Genomic DNA, 18,307 nt, shown 5'->3' with positions numbered 1-18,307 from the left:
GCACAGAAGTTTCCTTTGGTGAAATAAGAGATGTATGCTGATCTATTATCTGGATCTTTGATACACAAAACAAGTAAGATAAAAACCCATGCCTGCAGTTAATTAAAGCAATACATGGTTCTAGATTTTAATATACATTTGTAATTTACATATGTTTTATTAAGCTGTTGCCATCCCTATAGCCCTATAGCTTCTTGCTATATAATTTAGTTCCAATATAAGGTGAATTTAGTAACTGAACTGCCTTAAAGGTGAAGTTGCATATTTTTTCATTGTTTTTAGATCACTATAAGTACAACATGTTTTTAACAGCTTATGATGTTTTACTTTAAATGTCTTTTTCAAAGAGTGTAGAGGTCTACTTTCTCCAACTATTTATAGCTCAGGCACATCTTCTTCTTGTTTGCCAATAGATTTACTCTGTACTTTGCTAGATGTTGAAATCTTGTGCTGGATAAGAGCCCAACAGATTTGCTTTCACAAGTGGACTATCATCGCTGTTGCCATAAGGTTCTACTTGTTAATTGTGCTTGAAACTTTATTTGAATTGGCCTTTGGGAAAGAAAAGCAATATGAATGGACATGGAGACAGAAAGGTTGGTGAGACAAGGCAGGGTGAAAAAAATTGAAGGCAGAGAGAAAGGGAGAGGGGAAGGAGGAGAAAGAAAAAAATGACCAAAACATGGTTTAGGACTGATTCCACACCTGCAAGAAGAAAGAAGAAACACACAACACCAATCGTGACAAAAGAGGGAGTTGGTATACATACGCATGTTTAAAAACCTCAAACGCAAAATACATGAAGATTACACCATGGTATTCAGACCTACAGTATATGTTGTTGAAGATGTAGCTTAGTATTGAGCATAACTGTGTATCCATGAATGGCTGAATTGAAATGCTTGTGGTGCATACACATGAGTATGCTTGTGTATATAGTATTTAAAAGGCTCAAAGCAGGAGAAGATGATAAATAGCAGGTCTGAGGGACCCTGGAACCACCCCAACGAGCCTAGGCCTGACAAAGAGGAGACCACAGTCCCAGATATCCAATGGCACCCCTAAGTAAATGTTAACAGGGAGGGTAGATATGGGGACAACACCACTGACAGATGTAAGATCAAGGGCTAGACCCCCTGAGCCTATGGTGTTAAAGCACAAAGGAGCGGCACAAACCAGCCCTTGCCTCTGCTGGCAGTTGGCCAAAGCAGACCCAGTTGTGGGCCCAGAAACCTGAGGCCTAGGGAGGCTGGATCCCTAAGCAAAGGCCCTTGCGCTAGGGGTCCCAGGCCTGGCCCAGCAGCTGCCCAGAATGAGATGGGACCCAACAAAGCAGTGCACCCAGCCCTGCACATAGAAAACCAACTAGCACCCGCTGAAAGAGGTACCGGTTACCCGAAGGGAGCATATGGGGGGGGTTGTACACAAGCCGAGTACACAATTTCGGACTCTTCTTTCAGTCCAAACACTATTCAGTTTTCTTTGGAATCAGATGAAGAAAATTGTAGCACATCCCTGAGTTGATTTCTTTCGCACATTTACCCAGTGTTTGAATGGGTTCATAGTCGCCTGGTGAGAGAGGGGAGCATTTACAGTTGATACTGAATAAAAGGGACCCTAAGATGAACTCTTGATGGGAACTTGGTCACCAACAGGCAAGAAATGCAAAAGATCATTCGTTATTAGTTTTTACCTTTAAGAGATAGGAAATCAATAGTCCTACTTCAGGTTAGGATTCAATTCAATTCAGTTTATTTATATAGCGCCAATTCACAATACATGTCATCTCAAGGCACTTTACAGTTTAACCATATCATACAGTCAAATTGATTCAAAGTTTTCTATCTAAGGAAAAAACAGTTGATTGCATTGACTCATTGACTGAAGTGCAATCCCTCACACTAAGCATGCTTGTAGCGACAGTGGAGAGGAAAAACTCCCTTTTAACAGGAAGAAATCTCCAGCAGAACCAGGCTCAGTGTGAGCGGCCATCTGCCGAGGCCGACTGGGGTTCAAGGAGACAGAAACAGAGATACAAAAGGCAGCTGTCCCTATGTCCTCCAGCAGTTTAAGCCTATAGCAGCATAACTATAGAGATAGCTCAGGATTTTAAGCCTTGTCTTAAAAGTAGACAGGGTGTCTGCCTCACGGACCAAAACTGGTAGTTGGTTCCACAGGAGAGAAGCCGGATAACTAAAAGATCTGCTTCCCATTCTATTTTTTTTTTTAGAAATTCTAGGAACCACTAGTAAATCTGCAGATTGAGAGTGATCTGTCATAATAAAAATTAAGGTTCCATAGAAGGAGATCTCTCATTGTCATTTTTTAGCTGATGCAATATAACCAATGGCCATCTATTTTCTAATGCAGATTGCAAATGTTGATCACTAAAACCTGATGAACAAATGGTTTAATGGCTTTTGCAAATATGTTTATGAGGAAATGGCACAAGTAACAAACTATATTGGAATTTAGAGCTGAGTACTTTATGGGGAGAAATGAGGCTGGCTGAAAAAATATAGAAAAAAGATTACAAATTACAATAGCTCTCAAGAATTAAACTGAAAATATGATTCCATGGAGTTTTTTCAATCTTTATTAAAACTCACACCTAGAAAGTGAATTTAAAATGGCCACTGATGAATTAAAGCTCAGGAAACCCACTGACCATTGTAATTGTAACCTGGTTTGTTTTCAGGTTTGCATATTTTTCTGTGATTTTTTTTCTTGTTTTCAATAGAGTCTGGTTCCATCATATCGGTCAGTCTGTATAGTATCCTTGTGGGAATGTCAGCAGCAGAGGGATAGAGGAATTATGTGTTCAATCTGTTTTTCTTAAGTTTTAAAGGACACTAATTTATCTGCTGCAGATCTTACAGGTCATATCAGAAAAACTCCAACAGCCTATTCCTTAAAGGGCATTATCTATATGCATGTATTTTGTAATGTCCTTGAGTTGGCACTGACTCCCACATATTTAGTGTGTTCCATTAAAACTTTGACAACAACTGCAGCTTACATTTAATAAAGCCATTAATCAACTGTATAAGTTATTAACAGACAAAATGTGTTATAGATTTAAAATAAATTACACAGACAGTTGTGTGGAAACTGTTTGTCCAATGGGAATATTGGTATCCCTTTTTTTTTAAATTTCTTTGTAAATAAATAGAAAGTCAGCCTCTTCCGATTGTGTGTGCTCGCTGCATACACACTGTGTATGCTAATGATTTGCACTGGTTTGAGAAGTAGTACTGTCTGGTTTAGTCCAAGTATCACCTTTTTCATCTCACAAACATTTCACTTGCATAGAAAAAAACCACACAATCTCACTACTGGCACAGTAAAATCGATGAAACATGAGGCATCAGTCTTTCGTGTTAATGAAAGAAAGATGGAGCATAAAGTTTATCGCACTGTAAAAGCCAATCAATTTGGCGGCCATCTGGATGTTACCATGGTAATGTCTTTACCAGTCAGTGCCGAAATATGCCAAAACTTTTAGCACAAAGATACTGTATCAGGTTAGAGTATATTCTATCTGTTGTGTATGCAAGTCTAACACATAACAGGCTTTGTGGCTGTGACCTTTGGGTCGGGCTTGGGTTGGAGCAGAGCTGATTGGGCAGTGGGAGCATTCAGGTCTAGAACAGTGTGTTCCCTGTTGCCAAATGGGCCAGGACCACAGGGGTCTCAGCCTCCGAGCTGGAAACAACCCACTCACATGCCTCACAGACTATTGTAACTCCAATCTATGATGTAGATCTCCGCTTTTTCTGACTCTGTATGTATTTGTCTTCTTCAGATCTCTAGTACCTTGCAAAAATATTCCCTCTTCTTGAACTTTAACAGCCACTTATTTTGATACACATCTTTTGTAATTTTATCTGATGGACTGACATCATTTTAGAGCATCAGTTTGAAGTCTAGAATATAGTATAGTTCTGTGGTTTTTTATAGTTTTACATAGCTAAAGACCAACATTTTATTATTGCTCCTTAATGTACATAGATGTTTTGATCCACTGTAGTTCTGGATGTGTGTTTTAGTTCATTTTTCTACTGAAAGGGTGGAGCTCCTCTCCAAATGCAAAGTGTTTTGCAGCCTTTTATTAAACAATCATTTTTCAAAAATCACACTCTGCTCACTTCTAGCCAACTTCCTAATAAATTAAACAAAGATTCATGCCTCTGATGAAGAAACCCCCCCTTCTTTTTATTATTCTGCCATGCCCATACTCCCATACTTTACCTTTGGAATTGTGTGTTTAGGGTGATATGCAGTGTTGCATTTGAAAGACTTAATTTTGGCTAAAAAGCCCAGCTAGCATCTCAGCATCTATAAACAACGGTGTTGATGGCAGCAGCACAGCTGATATTTTTTACTCTTGGTTGGTGCCACAGCCAAACAGGAACAGGCCAGATGAAGCTGCAATGATGAGAAAAATCAGAGAGAGCATAATGTTAGAGATTAAACAATCAAATTACTAGAATGAAAACTGGTCCCTACTGTATGTCCTCCAGCAGTTTAAGCCTATAGCAGCGTAACTATAGAGATAGTTTGGGATAACTTGAGCCATTCTGACTATAGTGTAAGCTTTATCAAAAAGGAAAGTTTTAAGCCTACCCTTAAAAGTAGACTGAGTGTTCGCCACACGGGCTAAAACTGGTAGTTGGTTCCATAGGAGAGGAGCCTGATAACTGAAAGATTTGCCTCCCATTCCACTTTTAGAAATTCTAGGAACCACATCATGTGTGTGATGAGATATATAGTAATGCACCTGTAATGTACCTGTAAAATTTTTAAAACAATCAAAAAAATACAAGACAGGCTGAATATGGATGTTTTAAAATGTGGTAAACACAAATATGTTATAACAGCTTTTTGTGCATTGCTTGGAAAGTAGTTGGTTTAAATCAGATTCTAGTTTATTGCTGTGTGGAAAATGAAAAGCAGAATGCAATATTTTTATCCATTACAGCTGTGTATACTAAGGCAGAATAATAACTACTCTTTTATTACATTTTATGGGGCATTACTTGCATTAATGGATGTTTTTTTATGCTTTCCCCCACTTGGCTCAGACTGCTGTTATTTTTTTTTTCCAACTTTGCTACAATATTCTAACATTTACTCCTTAAAGGAATAGTACACCCAAAACATGATTAGGCTTCATTTTCTACTCACCCCCATGCTGAACAACACTCTGGAGTACTTTTTTGATATCTCAAATGCATCTGGAGATCTGGGAGGCTTCTTGCTGTCTGCTGACATTCAAATAATGGAGGTCTATGGCGCCCGAGACAGAAAGGTCCATAAAAGTCCACAAAAAACGTGTCAATATTCCTCCATACTGCTCGTCCAATGTATTCCAAGTGTCCTGAGGGGGTAGCATCCAGAATTTACTCGAAACGAAGTCATTTAGAGCATAAACAGTAGTGTATAGTATTTCCTGAAAGCGCGCGCCAGCGCGTTCACGAGCCTACGGAAGCCGGCAGACCAAACCAGCGCATTCAGCTCGGCAAAGAACTCATGCTCTTCCTCAACACTGAAGTCCTCAGACATTTTTCTTTCGTTGTTTCTTTCTTTGCACAGGTAAACAGCACATTTCTTCTTCTACGCTTGCATTATCGGCAGAGCAGACGCTGAATGCGCACTTTCATCTGGTTTGGTCTGCCGGCTTCCGTAGCGTCCTGAACACGCTGGCGCGCGCTTTCAGGAAATACTATACACTACTGTTTATGCTCTAAAAACAATCTAAATGACTTCGTTTCGAGTAAATTCTGGATGCTACCCACTCAGGACACTTGGAATACATTGGACGAGCAGTATGGAGGAATATTGAAACTTTTTTGTGGACTTTTATGGACCTTTCTGTCTCGGGCACCGTAGACCTCCATTATTTGAATGTCAGCAGACAGCAAGAAGCCTCCCAGATCTCCAGATGCATTTGGATATCAAAAAAGTACTCCGGAGTGTTGTTCAGCATGGGGGTGAGTAGAAAATGAAGGCTAACCATGTTTTGAGTGTACTATTCCTTTAAAGAGGAAAAAGAACCTGTATCCATTTTAATGACGAGTGATTATTCTTTTTTTCCAAGCTGGTGCGTTTTAACCCTGCCGATACAAATCCGCTTCATCTCCACTTAGCTTTTAATTTCCTGCATGGCTTTGTTGTTTGCCATCTGATCCCCAGACACCTCGAAACCGTTAACACTTGCAAATCTCTCTAATGTTGCAGATGGGACGCCACTGAGTGAGCTGTCCTGGCCCTCTTCTTTAGCAGTCGTAGCCATCTCCTTCTCTGGTCTCTTCACGTTTGTCTTCCTCATGTTGGCCTGCCTTTGCTGCAAGAAGGGGGACATTGGCTTCAAGGTGAGCTCCCTGCCGCACACATCTGGAAGCATGAGTGTTTTGTTTGATGTAAAAAATAACGGTGAGCATGGTGCTCACAAACACAGATGGCGCAGACAGATGACCAGGAATTCCCTTTGCAGATTCTCCACCGTGGAGTCCAACAGGAACAACATAACTTCTTAGTCATGGAACAGAAAAACAGTTAGTTACTCTGGTTGAAAAAATCGGCCAGCTGTTCTCAATTTTAATTGTTGCTCATTTTCTCTTGTGATAAGCATCTACATAAAAGTGTTTTATTAAATGTTTTAATCAGGAAAACATAGCATGTTTAAGTTACATGTCCAGATCAAGGTCCTTTTTGTTTGTAAGAATATTCAATAAGAATTTTAAATTTCTCTTTCACACCTTTTAATTACCACAGCTTTAATGCTAAATATTGGACACTACAGCCATGCTTTTAGACTAAAATGAACTAGTGCTGCATTGCTGCTGCTGTAAAAAAGACAATAAGAAATAAAATGAGGCCGACAGTTTAATAGAAAATCTACACATGGGCATTAACAATCGATTTCCCAAATCCTGTGTCGTTCTCCTCCCTAACAGTCATGAAAGTAAAGACTTTTAGACATCTACTCACTGTGAACCTTTCAAATAATAAGGTAACAGTCACTGGTTTGATGTGTGGTTAAGTAGGTTGGGGATCAGGTGGTAAATATGAGCACTGATGAGAAGGGTTGAAGCTTCACAGATGGGAAGAATTAGTGATAATGCCATGATTAGAGATAAATGTAAACAAGTCAGTTACTTTGCCAGAATCATGACAATTTCATTATATGTAATGTAAGTCATTTCCCAAAAGCCATAACAGGCTGACACATTATTTCTGTTGTCTTCGCCTGTAAGTGAGTCTGAGTCATAATGTGTCAAATTTATGCACTAAACCAAGCAGGAGATCAAGGCTAATTGTAAATGACACAGTCTTAATGCATATAGGGGAATACAAAGTTGTAAAATATCTGAAGCTACTAAATATGCTGCACCCAGACTTTTAAACTTCCCCTTTAATGTGTTGCTCTTACGTTGAATGACCATTTAGACATCTTTAAGTTTGTCAAGTCAATTTGTTCATGCATTTTAATGGCTTACTTCCTTTAGCTTTAAAGTGGATAAATTATAGTCTGAACTCTAGCAGTGGAATCTACATTCAAGATCTAAGCCTGTAATCTAACACTTAGTGAAAGAACACTGGTCTGTTTTTGAAATGGTATGCTCGTTGCACATTTCATAACAAGTGGCTGCTTCTTAACAGCTTAGAGAGTATAGACATGGATGCCCTAGTTGGGAGATCATGCATTCCAAACGGAAATTATGTTGTTTTTTTTTTCACCAAATTAATTACCATCATTACTTTTTTGCTAAAATGTAGCTTCTGTGCATGATGAACTTCAAATGTCACTGCTACAGCCTGGAAGATATATGCAGCTAGTTGCTTCAACCTAGAATTACCAGTTGTAGTTGTAAAAAAATGCTTTTCTGACAGTTTTAAAAAGGAGTTAAAGAAAAACCTCCCTTCAAAATAACTGCTCTCAAACTAGAATGCTAAGCCTTAGACCAAAGCTTCATCAGAGGTAATCAGTGCTGTGCCATGTAATTGAAGTCTTCACTATGCTGTCAATGAGCCATTCAAGTCATCTAGAGTGTTATATCTGATTTACAATGGGTGAGAGGGAAGGATCATGCTTTGCTCATGATGCTTATGAAGTCAGTTCATTTCCTGTTAATTTTATATGTCCTTCTCATTCTTATACATCTGAGTGAACTGATCATTTTGATTAGGGGACTTTTATATCAAAAACAGACCATTGTGTGTATAGTGAGTTGAAGCAAAGCTACTCAGAGATGAAGGAAGGTGGGACGAAAAATGCATTAAATTGTTATTTGTATTTCTTTTCTAGCTTTTTGAAGAAGTAGATTGACAATAGTGGGGACTTCATAGATTTGTTAGACTGCAGGAAGAAATCTTACTGTCTTGGACAAAAAATGGGAGAGGAAGAAATCATGTTTAATCCTTCCATGTTTTTTTCAGATTAGACTCCCCTAACAAAAAATCATTAGTGCTGTTGATTGCCTTGGTTCTGGAGAAATGTCTTGGTCACGTGGAGGATTTGAATTGATTAAACCTCAGCTGGTTTCAGGCAAAATAAAGGAGGATACATCCATTACTACTTACAAAGTCTTCCAGTGTATCTTACTGTTCCAGATATGCCGTGCAGTTATTACTAATAAGTAATTGGAAAGTGTAGAGGTGTCCTGCACCATTGACATCATTAACCCACTGCAGCCCCCCGACCCCCCACGCCCCCCCACACACACTGAAAAAAGCTAAATTGGTGTATTTTGAAATTTGACTACAGTAGCAGCCATTTAAAATGGCCATTCCTAGTCAAACAGCAGCCGAATGGCAGCCCATTTCTCTGCAACTCCCAGCTAAATCCCCTCCAACTTCAAGCCACTGGATTGAACCCTCTTGGATATTTTTTTTACTCTGGCTCCACCCCTTCACTGGATTACAGGGTCTGGCCAGGAGATACAGCATCTCTTTAGATGTTAATGTCCAAAAATCATGACAGAAAGAATATTTTAGTACAAAGATTGATGTTTAAAAAGGAATTGTAGGGGACCGTTAAGGAAGGTGGGGAAATTTTGAATGGCTACTACTGTATGTTTATTCAGTCAGGAATACATTAGCTTGTTGTTTGTGCAGCTTATTTTCATCATATTAATTCTATTAGTGGATACCAAATGGGTTGTATTACTTCACTTAATTAAACCTAACATGCATGTTTTCCTGAATCATTAAAAAAACATAACACAAAAATGTGTATCTCTTTAAGCCTCCAACCACCGTGCTTGACTGCAATGATGGGAGGTTAAAAAATCTCCAGAGCTCACTTTTACATAGTGTCTTGGCATGTAATTGTCACTTACAGACACTATTTTGTAATAATGCCTGGATGCAATAAAAATAAATGGAAATATAGAGTTTGTTGAACTCTACTAAATCTTAACTGGAGACATGTATTTCGGTAGGATTAAACTGATTTAGTCATGCATTATCAAAAACCATATGTGTTAAGTATGGTGAATGATCTGACCTGCTTTACTTTTAAAGTTCTTGGAAGATTTGTTAGTGCACATAACATCCTTTTTTTGAAATACAAGGAAATAAAAGGTTTAAAAACAAATTTACAGAATCCAGTAAGCTAAAGATAGGTTGAAAAATGGTAAATCCTAGGGAAATCAAAATCTCCTTGGGGTTTAAATAATATAGGAGTAAGCAGTATGAAAAAGGTTGTTTCTCTTTGTTTTGACCAGCCTTCTTTCTGGTTGATTATATTAAAGTGGAGCTATCAATTACTACAGCACATCATTTCCAAAATGAACATTTGGCCAACAAGCATTTGCCTCTGAACGACTCAGTGTTTTGTTAATGGACGCCTACAGGGAACCTAGTCAGAGCTTTGAACATTTTACCATCAATGCAGTTACTACTGAGTATATAATGCATTCATATAGCAGTAGGAGTGACAAGAAATACTTCAGTAGTTCCAACACTTTATCTGATTTGACCATGACTCATCAGTCAAACCCTTTTTGGTTAGGTGCGCTTTCTTGTGGGCCTGCCCTGTGGTAAAAGCTCCATTATTATTCTCCCTTATTGTGTTCCTACTGGAGCGTGCAATGTGTGGCTGGATATTAAGTGCTTTCTAAACTGAAGGCTCTCCGGGGATTTATGCACTGCTGACTCACAGCCAGGTGCTCGCTTTCACACTTCACTCCGGGGAGAGTGGCAGATGGTCGTCTTGAATGAGAAGTGCACCTACACACATTCCTATGCACACATGTTTAACAGCACACACATACAAAGCCATTTAGATAAATTAAATATTAGTCCAACCTCACTTTACTATCTGGTACTAAATCAGTTTTCCCCTTTATTTTAACTGCATATAACTGCTGTTACCCCAAGTTTTATTTCATGATTGGTTCTTGAACTATAGATACCCAGAGGACCATTAAGTAGCTTTATGTACACGAAGACAGCACTATAGCCTGATCTCCTGCAAAAAAAATTATAAAATGAAAATAAAATAAAATTTATTAAATAGACTAAAAATATGGAATGATATAGTTATATTTTAGGGGGATCTTGTGGTTAGATATTGACCTTTGGACATGAAACAGTATCTGTTACAAAGATGTCATTAATTCTTTTGTGATAAATCATAGTAATAAATATTAAAATACTAAATATAAAAATGCAACATTAGGATTTCAAACACTTTTTTTATTATGAAGATGGACTATATCTTCTATTACACTCCTATCTGCAATGCAGCCACAAGGTTGCCTCTTTTCCTCTGTTGCAAAACCAGCTTCAAGTAGATATTAAATACCATATTTTATGTTAAACTGCCTCTTGCAATCAGTATTGCTCTTTGAGAATTGGATGCATTTTGGGCTTACAGTAGTTTGCATAAATTTACATAAATACAGATATGCTCTTCCTCTAAATGCATAACTAGCACCTTGTTAAAACTTGGGCTAACTATATCAGCACAAGAGGCTGTTTACTTGACAGCATAATTTGGTAAGCAAATTGAAATGATTTATAAAAACAAAGTTGTGTGTTTTGCAATTGAAAATTGGTCACAGTCCAGCTGTGAACGAGCTTAGTAGTATACCCTGAGAAGTGTTTGTCACAGGCTAAATACAAGAATCTTTAGAATAGAATAGCTATAATTTTTAAGTAAAACATAATACCACAAATTTAGCATATAGTGCTTCAGATAAGACAATATCCTAATCAATATAAGGCTATAATATGTAGAAAAAAGGAAATCCACCTTAGAAAAAAGTACATAACTGTTTCCTACTCACATCTCAAAAGTGAGTTCTTGATAAGCATATTTTTGTGGTTTCTATAATTAATCTCTCAATTGCACCAACTGAAATGTGTTGGGCACATACAGTAGTAATATCAACAAAGGCCTAAAGGGGAAAAAAGGGCTGTGTTATATATTTATTATATTATAGAATTGCAAACAATTATATAACCCTAATCCGAGTTGGAAAATAAAGGTGCTGTCAAGGCTGCAATTGAAAAGCAAAATGAAGGAATAAAGTGTCTGTAATTTCTCTTAAATGTGGAACATATGAGAAAAGCCTCTGTTCATTTGGGCAGTAGGATATAATATTTGACAAGCAAGCTGACGTAGCATATGAGAACCCCTATGGTTTGATTTAAAATGATCCAGAGAGATTTAAGATGATGCTGGGACATCCAGTATATTCTATCATATGATATATGACATCATTTGATGGCTGGACTGCACAGTGAACAAGGACACTGCAGTGGAGCGAGGAGCAGGAAGATTGGTTGTAGAAATAAATTAGACACAACACAAGGAGGCAGTAGGTGGGATTTCTGGTAAGAAGGAGCGGCACAGCTTTTCACTGCTACAGCTGGTTGTGTGTGCGTGGGGAGAGATGCATACATGTTTGGGGTGGGGGTGCAACCTGAGTAAAGACCATTTTACTGCAATGACTAAATATGTATCACTCTCAGTTTAAAAGGTTAGTTGTACTTTAGGTAAAATAAGATACAGCTTCAGTCTTGGTATAGCACGGCATCATAAAACAGTGTCTTGTGAGAGTATTCATTACTCTTAAAATTATCCACATTTTGCATGTTACAACCAAAAGCCACAATAATTTGGGGATTTTATGTAATAGACAAAAACAAAGCAGCACCAATTTGTGAAGTAGAAGAAAAATTAGGGTGGTTTTCTATTTTTTCACATATAGACATCTAAAAAGTGTGTTGTGCATCTGTTTTTATCTTCGTTTACTCCTTTACCCTAACATCACTTATATACAGTTAGTTTTGAACACTTGACTCAGATGTTATCTACTTGTGCCACCAGTTCCTGTATGCAATTTTAACTTAGTATAAAGGCATTTATGTTCAATTCAAAAATACTTTATTGATCCCAAAGGGAAATTAAATGTTGTTTTTACTCATCAGGTTTTTAAGCGAATTGTTGCAAAATGTAGATAAGGCAGGAATGATCTTCTGTAACATCTGTCCTGCTTTCTGTACTTGAACTGCTCCTCCTCTGCTTGGTTCGTGACCAATCATCTCTGTAATTGTTCTGCTGGAACTTGCTTTGCAGCTTTTTACTGTATATCTCCTTGCATTCTCTCATTTTGGCCTTAAGTTGCTTCTTTATACTCCTTAATGATTCCCTTTCTCTCTTCCCGGAGGCTCCTTTACTCTTGTTGATCAGTTCATTCAAATCACTGGTGATCAAAAATTGTATTTGTGATGAATTATTTAAGTGTTTTGTTTGGGATGGTGTGATCTAGACAGAGGTTTGTGTTGTGAGCCACACACTCAGTTCCTCTCCATGTGGCTGACATACTGTACAATAGTGTAATCTTTTTGTTTTAAGTGGAAAAGAAGCTGTTAGAACATTGGCAGTGTAGAAGAGAGATAAGCATGATTTCAATCACCAGTTGTTGCTACAAATGCATTTGGCTGTTGTGTCTCTAGCTTAGCAACAATGGAACTGATCACCCACAGTATGAGCAACAACAGAAGTAGGAATGTAAAAGGTTAATAAAATGCCACCGTTAAACACTGGGATAATAATATGAATAAAGCCAACTGCCAACTGTTCAATATCTGGGTTGCAGAGAAGAATTTTCACAGAAACATGTGATAGAGTCAGAGATATGGTCCTGCAGAACTGTTTCAGTAAAACACATATTTCTGCATTGCCAGTATATTGGCTTGGTCCGTGCTTGGGCTTGGAGTTCTTTTAACTTGTTTCCTAAAGTTATTAAATTCCCCATGATGATTTATAGAAGAGATGGCTTGTTTTTCCATGTCCTCTCTCTTATCCTTGCTCCTACTCTGCATCCTCAGTGCCTCTTTTTCATTGAGCTTGTACATGCAAAAGTTATTTAAGTATTAAAGAGATTAGAGAGTGTTAAAGTATTAAAGAGTACGAGATGTTGAGAGTGTCCGCTTGAGAGACCTGAGCCAGTCCTAGGTCTAAAAAAACAACTCACTATGGTTAATATGGCTATATATCATAAGAAACATCCAAAAAGAAAAAAAGAAAAATACTGGCAAAAATCCTTTCAGTTGTAAAGCATTAAACATCAGAGGCAAAAATACTGTAAAAAAGAAATTCAGATCCAAAAACTCAGGAACAAAATTTGTCTTAAAAAAGAACATTAGAATATTGCTAAAAGAGCTATTCTAAGATGCAGCTACCCTAAGCAACACAATTATTTTGTAAAATAAAGTGGGAGCAGCATCATTGTGTGGAGATGCTTTTCTGCAGCGAAGAAAAAAGAAGAAATTGGTCTAAGTCGGAGGCTGTCACAAATTTGAAATGAAGGTTAGGTGTCACCTCTAAACTGGGCAATAGCCCTAAATATACAACCAAAGCTAAAACAGTGTGGCTTCAGTGAAGGCATTTTATGATAGAAGAACCTCAAGTCCAGACATAAATATAATTGAAATTCTGTGGAAAGATTGTTCAGAGCGATATTTCACATAATCTGATAGATATTCAGCTGTTTTATATTGCCTCTCTCAACATGTGCAGATACAGACAAAAAGCAATTGTATTTGGGGCTGTTTGTCTATTATAAAGTTAGTTCCTAACTTTAAGTTTGTTCCTGTGGAGGTCGGAATATAAAGTGGTTTGCAATTTCTAGAGTTTCCTTTGTTGAAGACACTTTGAACTATGTATCATTTTCCGTCCACCTCTAAGTGATATGCATCAATATTTTAATCCTGTTTAAATACATTTATGTTTAGTAAGTATTGCTTTCTACTTTAAGGCTCTAATCACTGTTTTTAATCCTCTGTGTGTATTTTATTTTATTTTAATGTTGATGTATTTGACAACTCACTAGGTGTCACAGTTAGAACTTAAACTAGTGTATAAGATCAGTGGATGCAAATATAAGGTCACAATTTGAAATATAACCCCAAATTTATTATTATTTGGTGTTGAGAAACATATTTTTTAAAGCAGTTATTTTGAAGACTGAGAAAAAAATACATTAAATTATATATTAGATTTTTTTTTGATAATTAGAGAATAAAATGGATAACTTCTGATGTGAATATATTAATGTAAATTCCTGTGTATAGAGTTTAAAGAACAGTTTGTATTAGTGTGTGACCATCTCAGTGTAGGGTACAATCTATATGACTAATGTATATGGGTAGAATGTGCCTCAGTGTATTTTAATGCCTGCACAGTGTATTCATGTCTACCACCCTCCAGTTGGGAGCGTATGACTAATCCCAGTGTCTGACCTCGCACCAGGAATTTGAAAACACAGAGGGAGAAGAGTACCAGGCAGACCTCTCCGCTCTGGCCTCGCCTTCCTCCCAGAATGGGCCTGAGGTTTACATCCTTCCCCTCACCGAGGTCTCCCTCCCCGTCTCAAAACAGCCTGGGAGATCAAGTAAGAAATCATACCATCACCTCTTTTTTTTTCTAAAAGTGATAGCCAGCTTTTTGCAGGAAGTTTCAGGACATTTCAGATGACACAACAGCTTTGTAAGGTTTTGATTAAATATCAAAATTGAGACCTACTTATGAATATATTTAAAAATCAATCAATATTCTATACATATGGAATATAACTGTGAATTTCCACCACTCTAGTTCATTCTTTAGTACAATTTTTAGATGTATGAAAGTGCAACAATAGATGCAAATACACTAGTATAAGTGGTTGATTGTATTTATTTGGTGTGTCAGTAGACGTGATTTTGTGTGTCATGGTGGAAAGCAAGAGTTATACAAATCCTCTTGACCCTAAGCCCAATCTCAGATTAAGCACAAATTGCCTTAAGAACAACCAATTCATTATTTTAAAGTTCTTATCCGAAGCTTTAAACTGAGTCCAATTGAAAATGTATGTGCAGCGCTGAAAAGTTGTGTGTGAGCAAGGTGATATCACATTGTTTGGGGGTTTGAAAAGGACCCAAATGCAGAGACGGAAAGAAGCAGAAATTAGTTTTTGCTGATTTAATGCAGATCCAACACAAAACAAGCAACGTTCAAACACAAAATACAGAAAACCAAAAAGCCAAAAGATGCCATGCAAAAAAAACACATTAGGAACAAGCAATAAGAAACTGTACGACAGGGGTATAAATGGAAGACTCAATAAAGATTTGGATAACGAGGAGCAGGTGTGGATGGAAGAATCTAGAAGAGAGCTAGAGGAAGGAGACTGACACAAGGGGGCACAGGAGGGTAAACAAGAAATACATAAAAACTCAAATACAACCAGAAAACAACACAAAATGGAAATTAAACCAATGAAAACACAAAAAGAAAACTTAAACAGAACCAAAACCATGACAGGTGGCCTAAAACCGGACTCAGCTGCACCAGTTCTCTTAGTAGAATTAAGTAAAAATTCCAGCAAAGTTAGAAGCTTGCAGAAAAGTGTCCAAGTCATTTGACGCAAATCATTCAGTAAAAAAGGCAAATCCAAATAAAACCAAATATTAAAGAAATGTTTGTTATATCCTGTGCTTGAAGAATGTACTTAGATTATTTAGCATTTTTTGGTCATTTTATTTAACATAAAAGAACAGTTCAGACTTATTTGGTGTTAAAATTTTATAATTGTGTGTTCACATCTAATATTTCTGTATCATATCATTTAAAGCACCAAAAGAAGCATGTATTTCATGCATTTTCTCTTTGATCAATTTGCTTTATCTAAGGAAAAAAATGTATCCATATGCATTTTTGATTTTAATGTTTTTACTTTACATTCTATTATCTAAAACCTGTCTATTTAATCTGCTTGTATGTTATCATGTCATCCTATTTCATGTTGAAATATGCGTGCTCATTTATGTGTCAGCATGTGGCACATCCTCGATTTGTCTCACCCCTTCATGACTCACCAGCTGTCTACTCTGCGCTGAGCTTAGTCAAAAAGAAAGGTTTGTAGCTGCTGCTCTTCGGCATCCTTGGATGAGAGCACCAGCAGTGATTGGACGAGGCAGCCTCCAGCTTGCAGCCAATCGTGAGCCATGCCTCTGTCCCTTGTAGCGACGGCTGTGTGATTGGTGCAGGTGTTGCAGGGCGAGGAATGAACATGCGGCGTTAGGAGACATTGTGAAAACCAGATTGTTTTTACCTCAGAGTAAGGAAAATGATGATCACATTATATGCATACATGCTTGGTTATTTATTTACTTTTACTTTTATTACTACATGAAGAAGATTTCTCATTGCATAGATGGTGCATAAACCATAAATGCTGCTTGTTTTGTGATTTAAAGATCCATTCTAGATGCTCTGCACAGAGAGCTTGGCGTTTGCCATTTATAAAACATCAATCTTTTTCAAGTTGTTGCTCTAATAATGCTTATCCACAGATGCTTTAAAGCGTTTGTGCAAGTTTGTTTCATTCCACTGATTGTGCCCTATTCTTTGGGCATGTCATGAAAAGGAGATGAGAGAGATATACAATCATGCACAAACTATCCAAGTTAGGAATATATCAGTATCTTCAATATTTACTTGCCAACTCTTTAATCAAGGGTGGAATTATCAGTGAGCTTGGGTAATTGTGAAGGAAAGTATTGGGCCTGTTATCGCTGTGACAACCTCCATCCAGCGTTCCAGCAGAGAATGGACCTTGTGTTTCTGTGTGTTTCTGCTGGGTGGACTAGGTACCAATAGACACAGGGTGAGTGTGTGAGTGAGCGAACTGAACAATTGCCCTGCTTTAAGGTGGCTGGCCAGTGGGAGAGTGTAAGGCCGGGCTAAAACGTCTGTGGAACGCATAAGCGGAGGACCGGCATTGTGGGGTGAATACAGTGAGGGGTTTGTGACAGGATGGAGAGAGACAGGGAAGGGTTGGTGGCATGCACCAGGGCCTAAGAGCGGGGGGGGGGGGGGGGGGGGGGTGAATGTGTATGACAGAGATCTTTTTTTGTATTGGACAGAGCAGTGTTTGTTTCATCTTCGGTTAAGGAATGTTGCTGCCCTGGGTGACAGGAGGGGCATTATGTGGACCTTATGTCATTACGGGTTGACTTTAAGCAGCACACAAGGCTTCTGCGTCAAACGGCATACAACCAACATGCGTGACGGTCACATCGGGCTCGACGCACATTCAGAAAATCTGCATCACAGGAGGAAGGAGCCATAGATAGACTGAGAGTCAGTGGATTCTAATTTTTTTACTTTCTGTTTATTGTGTGTTCAGTATAGCCAGTTTAAAATTCAAGGATTTAAGCATTTGCTCAACAGCTGGAAAGCATAGAGAGGCCAGTGTGCATGTTTGTGTGTATGTCCCAGTTGGAGAATGAGCTCGCTGCAGATGGGGAGAGACAGTGTGGTGAGCTTGTTCAGCTGTTGGAGGGCTCTGTGGGTTAAATCCTCCCGAGGCTGTCTCACACACAGTATGACCATTGGGCTCTCTTTTACACACACACAACAAGCGCTGAGATGTCTGGGGCAGGAGCTGGGGCCTCAGGCTCTCGGTTCTCACACTTTGAACCGGCACCCTATCTCAGATGGGGTCATGGACTCAGACCCCGTCATGGTATTCAGCGCGGCCGGTTGCTCTGCCTTGCTGTCATTATCTTCTCTAACCTCACCATCAACATCTCTGATTCCTGAATCATGAGGATTCAAGGAGGTAATCTAATCTCTAGACTTTGCTAATTTATTGCTCTTTTGCCATTTTTAGCCAAGATGCTGAGTTTATATCTGTGCAGACAAACTTGATGATTTTTTTTTTACGAAAAGTGAACTCCCTACATAGCTCTCAGGGTTTGTGGTTTACTTTTGCAATTCCATATTTTAAAGAAGCTCCTTCAA

The 18,307-nt window shown here is 38.2% G+C and overlaps 1 protein-coding gene across 3 annotated transcripts in view; it reads left to right on the top strand.

Annotated features, from left to right (window-relative positions):
• aatka (apoptosis-associated tyrosine kinase a) overlaps positions 1-18,307 on the top strand; it is a 41,826-nt gene that overhangs the window by 8,716 nt on the left and 14,803 nt on the right. For 2 of the 3 annotated variants that reach the window (XM_038277401.1, XM_038277399.1), the window contains exons 2-3: positions 6,241-6,374; positions 14,771-14,912. In XM_038277401.1, coding sequence (XP_038133329.1) covers positions 6,241-6,374; positions 14,771-14,912 — 276 coding nt within the window. Of the gene's footprint in view, positions 1-6,240; positions 6,375-14,770; positions 14,913-17,452; positions 18,126-18,307 lie in introns of those variants that run through there. The other variant, XM_038277400.1, reaches the window with a different exon arrangement.

The sequence above is a fragment of the Cyprinodon tularosa genome, unplaced genomic scaffold, assembly GCF_016077235.1.
Source record: "Cyprinodon tularosa strain WSP-4 unplaced genomic scaffold, ASM1607723v1 ctg131, whole genome shotgun sequence".
Classification (NCBI taxonomy): Eukaryota; Metazoa; Chordata; class Actinopteri; order Cyprinodontiformes; family Cyprinodontidae; genus Cyprinodon; species Cyprinodon tularosa.
The sequence above is the reverse complement of the archived record's forward strand: the minus strand, read 5'-3'. Positions and strand labels throughout refer to the sequence as shown.